Source organism: Falco rusticolus, chromosome 4, assembly GCF_015220075.1.
Source record: "Falco rusticolus isolate bFalRus1 chromosome 4, bFalRus1.pri, whole genome shotgun sequence".
NCBI classification, from domain to species: domain Eukaryota; kingdom Metazoa; phylum Chordata; class Aves; order Falconiformes; family Falconidae; genus Falco; species Falco rusticolus.
In genome coordinates this window covers 11,619,488-11,634,400 of record NC_051190.1, presented here as the reverse complement: position 1 = coordinate 11,634,400, position 14,913 = coordinate 11,619,488, and the positions used below count along the sequence as shown (strand labels likewise).

Genomic DNA, 14,913 nt, shown 5'->3' with positions numbered 1-14,913 from the left:
GCACCTGGCAATGCTGGGAGCCCCACGCTCTGCTCTGCACCCCTCTGACCAAAGAAACCAGCCCCAGGGACGTAATGCCTCTCCCGCACGCAGGAGGGGATGTACAGAGTCCCCTCCTTGTGCAACCATTCACACGTTTGCTAGCCCTGCCAAAAGCGCGTCCTCCCAGCTCCGTGAGGCATCCCTGTTTGCAAGCACTGGGATCCTGCAGAGCCCCAGAGCCAGAAAGGAGCTTCTGGGGCTCTCACCCCTGTGCAGATGGAAGGGGCTGAGCCCTCCCTGCCGCGCTGTCCCAGGGCAGCATTAATGCGGTGAGCCTTCACAGGGTGGGTCCGCACCAGGCATGTCCCCTGCAGCCCAAGCTGCCCTCCCAAGGAGAAGATGGGAGAGCTGCTGAGGCATAAGCTTGAAGGCAAGAAAAATAATCAGACTGGCTTAGGAAAGAAAAAAAAAAAAAAAAAAAAAAAAGAGAAGAAAAAAAGCAGCAGCACCATTTTTCGCTCTAGAAAGCTCATACCTGCTCTCACTGATCCGAGCATGAACAGGATCGGGCCCAAAGCAATTATATTTAAACAAAGGCAGGCTCTTCCCCTGAACACAGCTCTGGCAGGAGGCAGGCAGCCCCTCTTCAGCCTGATCCCGCTCCTAAATCACAGCTCCCTCTCTGCCTCTACCTCCCGGGAAACAGTGGGGAAGACACGGCATCACCACACCAGGGAGCAGAAAGAAAACCTTCCTGGGGAGGGTGATCCTCGGGTGGCAGGGCCTGGCATGCCAAATCTCTTTCCTTCCAAGCAGACTTGTCACTTCGGAGGTGTGGGGACAGCACATGAGGGAGCTGCAGTGGCAGGCAGTGCAGGGTGCAATCGCACACCTGGGGCTACGCAGGGCCACCACCCCCTGCCCACCCTGGGCTTTCACACACCATTACATACAGAGCAAGAGCTTCCCACATCCATGTGCACACACTAAGGAAATATTTAATTAAGCTGCTTGCAAAGGGGGCTGGAAGTCATTTCCATGTTTCGCTCACATTTTCACTTCCAAATGAACAGCCCTTTTAGCTTTACCCACAAATATGCTAATTGAGATGCTCCTTATGCAAATATATGCAATTTTATTTCAGCTGCAGAGATTCAACTTAAAAGCAGAGCCATAGCCTCCTATCTCTGGTTGCTCTGATGGAGGGAGGTGCAGAGGGTGGGGGGAGCTGGGGACACAGGATGCTCCTGCCCTCCCCCTAAAGGCTCAAGCAGTGACTGGTGGGCAGGCAAATCCAAGACATGGGGGCTGCAGGGCAGCGAAAGCACAGCTTAATCCTCATGGAAGTAGAGCAACCAACCAAGAGGTCATGTAAGAGAGGAGTGTGGTCCAAGCAGTCACAAGCCACCTGCCAGGGCATAACCACTAACCCTCCCTGAAATCAGTCCTCTGCAAAGGAGAGATTTTCCAGCTACCAGGTCTTTCAGGGTCTGCAAAACCACCCCACGGTCCCCTATCCACCACCCTCGTGAGGTACCTCAACAGAGTCAGGTGAAGCACCCGGCGCAGCCCTGCCCTGAGTGCCTGGCTCCCAGCACTGCAGCTCCGCTCTGCTGTTCTTCACGGCCAAAGCCACATCTTGGCTGTCTTGGGACCCTCCTCACCTGAGGGTTTACTTTGCCATTCAACTGCTACAGGTCCCAGCTGGTCTCCTGATCTTCACTTGCCAAAGGATCTAAAGCATCTCTTGTTATCCTCTACATATGCCTCAAGGTGTGTGGTTTCCCTCCTCCTACTTCAGCCCTCCCAGCTGCTTCTAACTTAACCGAGCTATTTCTAAAGCCCATCCTCAGAGATGGTTTTCACACTCTCCCTTCTGCCGAGGATCTCCATCTGCCACAAGGACATCAAACACTGCCATAAGAGCTGCCACACGTCTTGCTCCACAGCATCGCTGCTGCATTTAGAGCCTGTCCAGGTCAGCACCCTCCAGCTAGCCAAAGGCTCTGTGAAGTGGCCAGCAAGTCAGCACCCAGGTGCCAGCAACGCGGTGAAACCCTGTTTCCAGCCTGCCTCGGGGTCCTGCCAGCTTCGGCATGTCTGTTTGACTGCCCCAGCTCCCTGCGAGGCTGCCCAAGCCCCAGGGCAGGAGCCGAGGCAGGGCACGCCGGGGCTCCCCGGCTCCAGGCTGGGCAGTGTGGCCGGAGCCGTACGCCCGGTATGTCCCGTGTGTCGCTGCTGTCTGTTCCTGGCACAGGAGCAGGTTGCTCGGCAGCATGATGCCATCTGTGCCGTCTCTCTCCTTCCCACGGTCAGGCACTCTTCCCTCATCACTTCTTGCCTAAGAGGCTTTCATCACTCCTGATAATTAGAGGGAGGCTCTCCTTCATGTGTTGAAGTCCCCCCCTTCCCCAAAGCGTGCTGGGAGTGTAAGAAGCTCAGCCAGGCAGAACACCGATGCTAGGGGTACAGCGCAGACATGGATCCACAGCTTGCTCCCCATCTGCCTCCTCTTCCTCAGCCCTGCCAGGTGGAGACAAAGCCCAGGCTGGGCAGGGGGAAGGGGGTCAGACCCACCAGCAGTGCCCCCCTTGCCTCCTAGTGTCCTCATGCAAGAGGTACCAACCTCAGAGCTACATTTCAGGATCACTCTGTGCAAAGTGCCCCATCCCAAAACAAGTGCAGGCTCCCTGTCAGCGTGCAACCTCCCCCAGAAAGAGCAGGCAGCCCTGTAGGCACCTCTGCGTGACCCACGGCAAAGCCAGAGCCTCCCCACAGCCTCCACACTTGCCCCCAGCTCACTACACAACTGGGTCAAGACCTCCCAGCGCTGCTCCCCTCCACCTTCATAACCCATCCCAAACTTGCTAAGGCCGTGCTAGGGAAACACCTGACACGGCTGCAGAAAACCAGCAGTGCAGAGAGAGCAGCAGGACAGCAAAGGAGCATCTCAGAGCTGGGTTCATCTCCAGGGTGTGGGCAGGACCACAAGCATCACTGCAGGACAAGCCGAGACCCAGGCATGGCTTCAGGGACCGGCTCCTCACTGGGCATGTGGGCAGCTCTGCAGAAGGCACCTCTGACCGCACAGCAGGGTCGCAGCTGTCTCCACACCTGATCTGAAGCGATGCTGCAGCTGAAGGGAAGCACTGGAAGCCAGTGGCACCACATCCAGGCTCCTCACTCACTCTCCCTCCCACGCTCCCAGCCCCAAGCATGCCAGGTGCCCAAAGGCGCCCAGAGCTCTTCAGTGCACTGAGAAGAAGGGAAGGCAGAAAACAAAACCTGCATCCACAGGGGTGAGATAAGCCTGAGCAGCAAACACGAGAAGAACAGGGGTGTGAGCTTTGCACATGCGCACGTGTGCACACACACACACACACACCCCCCGGCGCTGAGGCTATTTCCATGGAGCAGTGTGTTCCTGGAGGAAGGACACAGAGCAAAGGGCAGGAGGAGGGACGGGGGCAAGTTGAACAGCACCGAGAGCAGAGCAGGGGAGGTCCATTGAGAAGGGAAATTATAAACACGGTGCTGATAAAAACAGCATCTGCGCAGGCACAGCACAGCCCGCCTGCGACCCTCGGCTGCTCCTCAGACCTCCTCTTGGCAGGAGGCAGCATCCTTAGCGAATACTCAGCTCCAGCACAGCCCGCATCTGGAGCGGCAGCTGTCGGGGTGAGGGGCTGAACTGCAGTGCTTTGGGCTTCTCTGCCCCAGGGAGAGGGGGAAATCCTGAAGAGCAGTGGCAGCAGATGGACAGTGCCCCCAGGCCCCCACACGGACCTACAGGCAGCGCTGCCCTCCCTGACCGGTGCTGCAGACCCAAAGCCAGGAGAGGCACAAGGTGGGAGATCAGCTCTTGCCTCCTTTCATCCCTGCCCATCTCAATTTGTTTCTGCCCTTCCTTTTACATCAGCCTGATGCTTTTCCATCCCTGCTGGGTTTTGCCAAGGGCCTCACTCACAGGGTAGGGGCTCGGCATGCAGACCCGCTGCAGGGTGGTCCAGAGCATCCCCCATCATGCTGGCTGGAGGATGCAGATTCAGGCCCTGGTTTTTAAGTTAATTCACTTGAAACACCTTCAGCTGTCTCCCCTCACTGAAATGCACCACCAGGCTGTACCAGCCTTCCTCTTCACAACGAATGTGACGTAAACCAGGTTATCCCAAGCAGTCTCTGGAGCCATTCTACAGGATTTTCCACCTGCCCCAACCCAGGAATACACAGGGATCTGTTACTGCCTCACAGCTCAGCTGTGCTAACTCAGATACACTCACTCAACTGCTTGCAGCCATCTGTCCATGCCTTGGAAAATCAAGCATCTGTAAGCATCTGGAAACAAGCAGCGCTGGGCCAGCAGAGAAGCAGCCACACCGTGTGCAGGCAGCTCGGCAGTGCGGGCAGCCAGAAAGCTGCAGCCAGGAGCCCAGTGGCATGAGGACTGGCATCATCCCATGGGTGCCAACAGATGCCTTGGCCACCAGAGCAGCCCAGCCCTGCCCTCCCAGCACAGCCCCACGGCTCCCAGCTCCCAGGACATACATTAAAATCCCATTTACTTAATGGAAGCTTATAGGGAAAGTCTGATGTACGGCACAGGGCCATGGCAGTCACGTCTCTCCAGCCAGGAGGAGTGAGAGCCACTTGGCATGTCTGCCCTTTGCTCCAGCCTCAGAGAAATTCAGCACCCTGCAGCTGATGGGACCTGGGTGTCACAACCATCACTGCAGGGAGGCACAACCACAAGGCTGGGTAGCTGCATGACCACCTCCCGAATAGGGGAGACAGCACGGGCACGCACCAGCACAGGCTTCCAGGCTGCTCAGATCCCCTTGGCATCAGACCCACTGACATGTGATTTTCCCCCTCCCCCTGTGCCACCACTTGAATTTATTTTCCACGTTGTAATGGCTGGTCATGCTGGCATGGAGCCTGGCGGTGTCCTGGGCACACTGGTGCTCAAAAAACCAGCACCTACACAAAACCTACCCATAGCATCGAAGGAAGTGCCAAAGGCTCTCATCTTCTTCCCCATCCCCCTCCACTTGCCAGCCCCCTCCCCACAGCCACACTCTCTGAAAAGCCAAACCACAACAGGATTTACACAGCAGAGTTTCCAGAAGAGAAACCCAGAGAGCAAACATAGAAAATAGTGGGAAGAAGTACATCTTGGTGTTCCCTAGAATTGCTCACTGGCTTTCCAGGAGGATTCCCCACTCGCCCACCTTGCCGGCAAGTGCAGGCTCTGCCTCAGGCAGGCAGGGAGCCTGGTGTTATGTCTTTGTCTTGAAAGGGGACTCATTTCCCCATGAACGCTTTGAAGAGCGAGTTTAACGCTGACAAAGACGCCCTCAACATCTGCCTGTGCAAGCACTGGACATGGGCTGTTTCATTAGACTGTCAAAGGCGCTGAGCAGTCTTTAAACACCTATGCTTAATCAGCACCCCATAAGAAACCCCCAAGGGAACCCAGCCTGGTCCCTACCATTGGGTTCTCCATCCCATCCTCCACTGCAGGAACCAGAAACTGCAGGCAAGCCTGCGTGAGCAGCCCTGCTCCCCTGCCGTGGGCTGGCAGTGACCCTCAGCCACCCACATCCCCCTTTGCAAGGGACCCATTTTGCTGCATCAGCCTCCAGCTTTCCACTCGCCCACTCAATGCACCTCTCAGCTCAGCCAGAAACATCTCCTGCGTGACGTACAAGCCATCAGGAGCAAGACACACAAAAGATGCCAGTGCCTGGAAACACCAGCCTGAACCCCACAGGAGCCCTGAGGCTACCGACGTGTGGCACATCAAGCTGGGAACCCCAGAAGCTTGCCAGGTGACTCTGCTGGAGCAAGGAATGGAGCCCCAGAGAGGGTGTGAGTCGCAGACCAGGGCTCTCAGGGACCTCAGTGGAGAAGTACCCCAGAGACCAGTGATGCTGGGCTGTGATGGGGACAGTCCCGTCTCACCAGCTGACACTATAAAGCCCTGCAATAATAGACAGGACAGCAACGGGGCTCTACCTGGAAGGCACCCCCTTGGCCTGGGCCATCACAAGCCAAATGTACAAGCAGCACAACCTCCTCTGTACCCCTCCTTCCCTGCAGAAGAAGGGATTAGATGTATCTTCCCCCTTCTGCAATCCCTCCCTGGACCAGGCTGGTTCCAGCAGTCCTTGAAAATGCACAGGAAGAAAAGTTTTGCAAGGTAGCGAGGAACAAGAGAGCCGGGATGCTCACACAGTGGCAGGATCAGCCCCACAGCCTGCAAAAGGGCTTTAGCAGCATGTTTTGCTGATGCCTTCCCAGATGTCTGCTGAAAATAAGAAGGGTCAGACTCTCCCCGGTGTACGCAGTGGAGCTGTGCTGGCTTCCCTGGAGCTACTCTATCTGACACCAGCGAAGAGCTGCCTTGTAATCCTCCCATTTCTCCACAGCCATCTGAAAAATCTCGCCTAAACATTCTGTCCTCAGCTGAGAAATGATTCGACACACAGGCCTCTGGCTTCCAACCTAAGCAAAGCCGCCCAAATAGAAAAGGTAATGCACAGTGATCAGAGATCTCCACAGGAAAAACATTAGCCTCGTGGAAAAGCATATTGTTCCTAATACAGAATTTATCAGGCTGACGTATAGATTTTCCTCCACAAAATATGAAACCTGGATCTGAAAGGCTATTAACTCTGAAGAGATCCATTAAAGACGCCTGTCTGCAAATGGTATTTAAAAGTATTGCATCATCCTAGGTATTGTCATGCTCTTTGGCTATGACTCGACTGCAGGTCACATAGTTAAAACTGCTTCCAAACCCTAAAACTCTTGACATAAAGAAAATAATAATGTTCACCAGCCTAGAACATGGACTTTTCTATCAGCTCCAACCGGAGCCCATAAATATTAATGCATCCATAATTAGCCTTTTTAAATAATGCATCCAAAATTAAACATCAACGCAGTAATAAATCAGTCAGGGCTCTTTGTTGTAGGTTTGTTTGGGGTGAGGTGGGGTTTTTTTCCCCCTCCTGTGTCAGGCACATAAAATAAAATGCCAATTCCCTCACCACCTCTTCCCACTGGACCAAAATGCCGGAGCACTGACTGGACCAAATCTGATGCCATTTGTACTTAAAAGTCTTCTTTCTTTCATTTAGAAAAATAAAATTCACATCTGCTTTTTGATTTGCAAAATAATGACATGCAGCCAGCCTGAGCCAAAGCTGAGCTAATGTTATTGAAACCACACGATGTGAAGGGAGACAAAGCTCATCTGGGGAGTCAAGGTGAGGGAGAAAGTCAAGTTTGCAAACTCTCCTCCCTTGCCCGCACAGCACTCCTGGGAGCCAAGACCCACTCCCTGTGCAAAGAGCAGGCGGGACAGAAATCCTCGCGATGCACAAGGTTTGCAGGTGCTCTCCTTCGACGCATCCCCCTTGGAGCTCACTGCGGGTACCCAGCTGGAGCTCCTGCATCTCACCTGCTTTTCCCTGATCAAAGTGGAAAATCTGAACAGGCTTTGGAGAAGTAACCTGCAGCAGAGCCCCCAAGCTAGGCTAGACAGTTTGCAGAAAGCCATCCAAAAGAGATCACTCTGCATTTGCTTATCTATAATTACTGATCAGCCGGAGCGACACCAACCATGGGAGGTTTCTGGCAGGGTAATGAAATCACTTGCATTCTTGAACTCCAGATTCTTTGCCCAAACACACCCCAGCATCTCTCCCGATGTTCCCACAGCAGAGCCATCTCCCTGCTGCTCAAGTGCACTGTCCGCAGCTCCTCACCAGGAGCTCGTGGTTAGAGGCTTTAGACACCCTGCTTAGACAGCACATCAATAATCCACACCTCCTCTATTCTATCATATGCATATCTCAAACTGCCTAAAAACCCGTAGGTGGAGTAGATTTCACAGCAGCCTGACAAGAAAGCAAATTCACGATTACTTCCAGTTAGGAAATTCTTGGGTAAACGCCCCAGGACATGCAGCATGTTCCATCTCATGTTGCTGTAACTTTCCAGCTCGCTCTCCAGCAAGCCTGGGAAGCAGGTACCATCACAGGAAAACACAGGCTTCTCCTTTTGCATTGCCAAGTCACTCCTATTAACTGTTTCCAGGAATAACAAGATGCTTGGCATTTTTGGTCACATGGATTGCTATAGCCTGCAATGCAGTAAACTCACTTTTTCTTCCAAAGCTTTGCCAAACCCAAAGCCCCATTTTTAATTGAGGTTCTGCCCTGATGCTGCATGTTCCCACACACCCAAACCATCTGTGGGTGCTCTGGTCATTGTCCCAGTTTACAAGGGCAAAAGGAGGAGGTTTTTCACTGCAAACACTACGACACTCGACTGCCCTTTCCTATTGCAACATCAGCACCCACAAAACTGAAATCTCTCTCTCCCAGTCTCACGCTGCCCCAGCAATCTGCTCCCGGAACATCTCTCGTGAAGCCCAGGCCACTTACGACTGATGGACGCTGCAGTTGTAGAAAACAAAATCCACGGAGGCAAACTTCTTCCCCGTCTCCTTCGATTTCAGGTAGAGCTTCACCACTCGCTTGTCCCCTGAGAAAGACCCAGGCAGAAAAAGGCATCAGAAAGGACAGAGTGCATGGCCCAGCATTCAGCCCAAGGCATGTGATGGGCTGGAGGGAGCTGCCCTCCAGCTCAGTTAAAGTTAACCAGCTGGTTAATTCAGCCCAACCAACAAAATCCCCCAAACCTGGCACTAAAAGGGGTGCTCACCCATGCCCACTCAGCCACCAAACAGGCCAGAAGAGCCCAAGTACAGCTCAGAGCCCCTAAATCTAACTGTAACCTGCCAGCACGGAGGCAGGTGCCTTGAGTTGTACTGGTGGTACTGACCAGAATCGTAACAGTTCAGATTGTCCTAGAGCCCATGGCCACCTACAGCACATCTGCCCAGGAATGGTCCATGGGTGGGAATGAGGCCAGGATGCCCAGGACCGGTGTGCAGACCAGTACAGCATCAGAAACTAGCTGCGCCCATGGCTTGGAGGAGACCGAAGACCAGTCCCCCATAAGCCGCGATGTCTTTCTCCTCCTACCTCCCAGGACCCAATTCTGGTCCTGCTCGAGGGTCAGGGATTGCTGTCACAGGAGGACTGTCCCCCTCCACATCTGCCTGTGGGGCAACGAGTGGGGCAAGGTTTGTCTCAGGCTTTCTTCCCACCCCGGGGAGCAAGCTCACCGCGGCCCCTGGTGATGGGGATGACATCCTTGGCAGAGGGAGAGCTGCAATAGATCTTCCCATCTTCAATGCGGCTTTCAGACTCGGTGAAGTCTTCAAAGGAGCAGTTGACTCCCGCCGAGAGGTCCGGGACATTCCAGGCCTGCAGGACCAGCTGGGGGGCAGGGAGAGGCAAGAGCATCAACACAGAAAACTAGCAAAAAAGACTTCTGTCAGAAATGTTACACATGGTAGAGAGATCTGCTCCAGGCTTTTGCAAGCAAGCTCCATCCATGGATCTCCCGGCTGAAGCAAAGAGCATGGATTTAAGTGGGTTAAAAGATGGAATGACTCACAGCCTCCCGTCCTCTGCCCTCGCCATACCACAAGCCACTATGCCTCACCTCTCTACAGAGACCAAGCATGGTGTCAGCGCTAAAGAGTTGTTTTGTGGAAAGGCATCTGTTCCGGCAGAGCCAAGGAGGGGAGGAATCCACCTCTTCCTTCGCAAAGTCATTCCCAGGGTCAGCAGTTCTCACTTTACAAAACGCTTGCCTTATTTCTAATTTGAATTTTTCACAGCTTCCAGCCATTAGTTCTTGTTATGCCTTTCCTTGATAGATTAAAAAGCCCTTTAGTCCCTGATATTTGCTCCTTGTAAAGGCACTTATACTCTGTAATCAAGTCACCTCTTAATCTTCTTTTTGATAAGCTAAGCAGATTGAGCTCTGGAAGTCTCCCACTGCAAGGCATTTTCTTCAGCCTTCAACTCATTTACATGATGTTTACGGGAGGTTTTCAGCCTCTGCCTTTAAAAACTGGACTCCAGCCTGAGCACAGCATCCCCACGCCGAGCACACCAGACCCCCACACAGAATCCTGCTGTCGGCCAGGGAGATAACCACCCGAGAGGCGAAAACACCACCCAGCTCCCCGCTTCACCCCAGGAGCATCGAGAGCCCCACAGCGAGGGCTCAGCACGGCAGCACTTTCCAGGATGCCAAGAGAACGCCTGCCTTCTCTCTCCATGTCTAACTTTAGACTTGGCAATATCAAACCCCGATCGCTCTGCTAAACCAGCCCTGCTCAAACCCAACTGCTCTAAAGGAAATCTCACCCCGTACCACCCCCTCAGTCCCAGCATCCCAGCAGGTCCCATCCGCAGCCATCTCGCATTTATCTCCACATTACCAATGAATGTTAGCCCCTGCAGAAGCGCCTTCCAAACCATTTCCATCTGGTGACAACTCCCCTCTGATGAGGACTTTTTGAAATCTGTCACGGAGCCAGTTCTTAATCCACTTAACACGTGCTTTATCAATATTGTATAATGCTAATTTTTAATCAGAACACTGTGTTGTACCAAGTCAAATGCCTTGTAGAAGCCTAAAGACATCACATCCCCACAGTCCCTCTTCTAATTCAAGTCATAATTTCATCAAAGAACAAAATGTGGTTTGTTTGACATAAAACCACATTGACTGGCATTAATTATACTCCCATCCTTAAATCTTTATCAGTTGTATCCTGCACCTGGTTTTTTTCCTTTAGTTTTTCTGATGCTGACATCAAACCAGGCAGTCTCTGACCATTCAGTCCTTTCTGCATCTGGGCAGAAAAAGAAGCATCTTTTCTGTTTGCAGGGCCTTTCTCAACATTCATTTATTTATTACAGAGTCATATCATTACAAATATCCGCAGGCCACAGCACTCCTTGGCCAACAACTCTTTCAGGACTCCTGAGTGTCAGATATCCAGACGTGGCAGTTTTTAAAGTTTTATTGCTAGTATATGCTGTTTCATATTCTCTCCACGGTGCTAATGGCAAGGAAAATACTTTGGGAAAGTCCATCATCCCTTCCGTCTAGCACAGAGCGAGCAGCGAGCCGTACATTGAAGTCTCATCCCAAAATATCTACTGCAGGCCAGAGACAGGCTATTGAGCTGGATAGATTGCTGGCCTATGAATGGCATCTCTGACGTCGGTGTTTGTATTACAGAGAAATATTTATTGCTTGGTTATGTCTTTTCTGAATAATCATCAACTGGTTTTATTATCTCCATCAATAGGCTAGCCCTCAGCAATGCCCAGCACTTTGTTGTGTTTTATTTGTCTCAGACCTCTCTTTCCCTTTCTCCCTATTTGTTGTATATTCGTTAGTTATTTTTAATTGCCATTTCCCTAGCTGTCACCTCGGAGGGTCAGGAAATGGCTGGGGGAGTCCACAGGCAGCAGAGGTGACTTACCGGGACCTCCGACATGGTGACCGAAATGTTCTTCGGCTGGACGGTGAGCTGGACACACTGCCGCAGGTCGGAGGCGAAGCGCTGGGGTTCGTCTGCCCGCTCGCACCGGTCCTTGCGTGAGCATCTGGAGGGGGAGAACCACCACAGTGAGGAGGAGCATCCCCCGGGGTCCTGCGTGGCTCTGGGCTGACACTACAGCAAACAGACCCTTTGGCACGGAGGCGATGCCCAGCTAAGGACCCTGGATGCCCAAGGCCTGTACGGGAGCGCTGCTTTCCCTTGGTGCCAGCACTGGGGACTTCTGGGGGCGGGGGGCTACGTTCAGTTTTTCTCATCAGCACAAGGATGGATGCTGAACCTGGGAGCCCATGGGCAGGATTAGCGGGCCCCGCCAGCAGCTTCGCCCCACGCATGAGTGCTCATGAGCACAGCGTGGGCACTGCGGGAAGGGATGACAGACCCCTTGGACCGCTGCATCCCCCACCACTGCGGGGCCGAAGTCTGGAAGGGATGTCCCCAAGGAGACCGGCAGTGGGGAGGGACAGTTTGCCAACCGTGGTGCACTGGCACAGCCCCAGGGACGATCCTGCGGTACTTACATGTTGTGGAGGACGCACCAGCCGCAGTGGGGGTCCCGGGAACCCAGGCACAGCTCGCAGCTCTCGTACTGCTCACAGCTCTCCACGGGCACCCGCGTCACCTGCAGGGAACAGGCAGGGAGTGAAGGGGACAGGCTGTGTGTCTCCCTGCTGCGCCCACACCTAGGCCCGCAGCAATGGAGCCGGCACAGGCCCCCCCTGGCCCGTTAGAGGAGGCAGCAGCAGGGAGCAGGCTGAGCCCCCACCATCGCCTGCTCCTCTCCGGGCCCAGGCAGCACGTTTGCAGGCAACACCTCCAGCCCAGGGAGGCTTTTGCCCCGGCCAAGCTCCTTCCACCGCTGCATCCTTGAAGGGCTGTGGGAGTGGGCTGTGCCGGCTCAGCCCCACACCAACTCCCAGCACTGGCCGGGTACCCCAAGGCTGCTACAGCCCTGCTCCAACAGGGTTACCAGTCCTTTATTAATTGCTCCTCCAGATTTGATTAAAATCCCCTCATTCTTTGAGCCCTTCGAGCTCTGTTACAACTGTTCATTTAATTACTTTCCACCAGCACTCTGATAACACCGAGCTGTAGTAGGGAAGAGAGCGGATTTTATTAAGGAGAGGGGAGGAGAAGAGGGGGGAAGAGAAGGGGGTGCAGGGAGCTGCCTGCTCGCCTGCTGCAAGGAGCCGGTACTACAGAGCAGCTGCCCACACCTGCTGTGCTTGTGTCTGTTTCCCCATTGCTTCCGTGGGGCAGGACTCATTCACGAATTAAAGTTTGCAAAATTCTCTACTGAAGGCTAAACCCAGCGTGCCTTCCCTCCTCCCAGCCCAGGAGGCCATGGGCTCAGCAAGGTGCCTACAGGGCTGGGATAAGCTGGCCAACCCCTCAACCCCTGTGTTTGCACACTGGTGAGGATACCTGCAGCGTTCCCACTTGTTTGTCCCTGACACTGCTTCAGGCAGGCAGTGGCGAGGCGGTGGGCAGCACATCCCCCCCCCAGGCAAACCACACAGAGGTACGTGCTGGCTTCCAGCAACCATGGTGGACCCTGGGGGAGATCCCCAGTCCAGGTCAGCATAACTGCACCCCCAGCATCCACATCTCCAACCTCTCCCCTGCAGAGGGGGGCTTAGCTGAGCCAGGCCTGGGACAGAAACACAGCCAGGGACAGAACCACAGCCCAGGACAGCTGCACGGAGCAGCTCGAATGCAGTTTCTGCCTTGCCTGGAAAGCCATAGGTTTCCTGCAGCAGAGCAGAAACCAGAGAGGAGGAGGGAAAGGGCTCTGCTGTCCCCGTGGGGCTGTCTAGACAAATCCACAGCCCTGATCCAGCATCCTTCCCCCTCCCAAACCCCTCGGTTAGCAGCCAGGAGACCTGTTACGCTCCAAGCTCTGCTGCAGTCCCACTCACACACACACCTCTGCTGGGCAGAGGAGCAGAGATGCTGCTGCAAGACACAGGCACGCCATGTCCCAGCATGGCTGTCCTGCATCACTCCACCAGCTATGCTGTGCGTCCCCATTGACACTAGATTCAAAAAATGCCACCACCATGGCATGAACCTGCTTCACTCCAGTGCAGCCCACGGACGGATGAACTCAGACCAACACGCTCTCCCACAGGTCAGGGATCACACAAACACTCACAAAGCCAACCAAAACTTCCTATTGTGCGTCCTGACCGTGCTGCCAGGGCAGCAACATCAGACCTGGATCGGGTCTGTACCTCCAGCTGGCTCAGCATGAGGAGAAGCAGGGATTCGAGGGGTGTATGTCAGGACCTGGGGGCACACCAACCCCATGTCCCCTCTGTCCCAGGGTGCAAAAGCAGCCCCAAGAGGAGAAAAAGCTGTTTGGAGCAAGAGGCTTCTGCTAACCTGCAAAAACCCTGTTTGGGAGGGGACGGCCACAACAGGGAGGAGGTTTACAGCCAGCCCTTCACAGCAAGGAAAGGTCAGGAAGCTCTGGTCCCCAGGGACCACGGCGATTTCAAGCAGCTTCTGCCAACAATTAATGCCTTGAAGCACTGTTTCTGCAGTGACCAGCAGGGAGGAGCTGCCACTGGTCCCCCAGGACACGCATCCCTAGGCAGCCCTGATCCCAGGAAGCAAAAGGCAGATCCATCAGGGAGCTTCCCGAAAGGCTTCCCAGCGCACAGGACTGCAGGCTGGGCTGCCAAGTCAGGAGAGCAGAGGGGCTGCCATCCCCTCACCTTACCTGTTTCTCTGTCATGGCATAGATATGCTGGCGGTCAGGGCTCAGCACCAGGTCTCGCAGGATGGAGCTGCCCTCATGGGCCACAACATTCTCGTACTGCAGTGCTTGGTGCTTCCTCTCGGCCGTCAAGTCCACCAGAATCTGTGGGGAGAGCAACAGGGGGTGAGCAGGGTCCCACATGCGCCTCAGCCCCCACCCAGGGAGCGGGATGGGAAATGGGCCCCGTTAGGGATGTCGCCCCTCCATCACACACCAGCGTGGCCACGCCACGGCCACTGCAGCACAGCAAAGTAGCAGCTGCTCTGCAAACATCCTGACCCCCTTTTCCAGAAGACCAAACTGCAATCTTTTCTTCCCTTTATTGCATGTGTCTGTTGCATTTGCACCATGTTTATGCTGATGGCATTCACCTCTCCGCAGGGAGGGAAGCCACATCTGTGGTTCTCGCGCTGCACCCCCCGGCGTGCTGCCCTGCTTCCCTGCTCCGAAGCCCCTCCAGCTTGCAGCATGGCACAGACGAGCCCCCAGCTTGCAGCAAACCCCATCTCACCGCAGCAGTACCAAAAACAGCTTGCATGACACACCGCACCAAGCTCCGCTGGGCAGGATGCTGCGACACACGCAGGCAGGGCTTGCATCTCCCCATCCATCACAGGAAACACTTGGGCTCATGACCGGGGAAGTCAAGAGGGTCTCAAGGAAG

At 54.4% G+C, this 14,913-nt stretch overlaps 1 protein-coding gene across 1 annotated transcript in view; it reads right to left on the bottom strand.

Moving 5' to 3' along the window:
• The window catches only part of PLXNA1 (plexin A1), a 121,367-nt gene that overhangs the window by 54,794 nt on the left and 51,660 nt on the right, over nucleotides 1-14,913 (bottom strand). The window contains exons 4-8 of the mRNA XM_037385503.1: nucleotides 14,211-14,351; nucleotides 12,007-12,107; nucleotides 11,408-11,531; nucleotides 9,182-9,335; nucleotides 8,436-8,535 (exon numbers count right to left, since the gene is read on the bottom strand). Of these exons, the coding sequence (XP_037241400.1) occupies nucleotides 8,436-8,535; nucleotides 9,182-9,335; nucleotides 11,408-11,531; nucleotides 12,007-12,107; nucleotides 14,211-14,351 (620 nt within the window). The remainder of the gene's footprint in view (nucleotides 1-8,435; nucleotides 8,536-9,181; nucleotides 9,336-11,407; nucleotides 11,532-12,006; nucleotides 12,108-14,210; nucleotides 14,352-14,913) is intronic.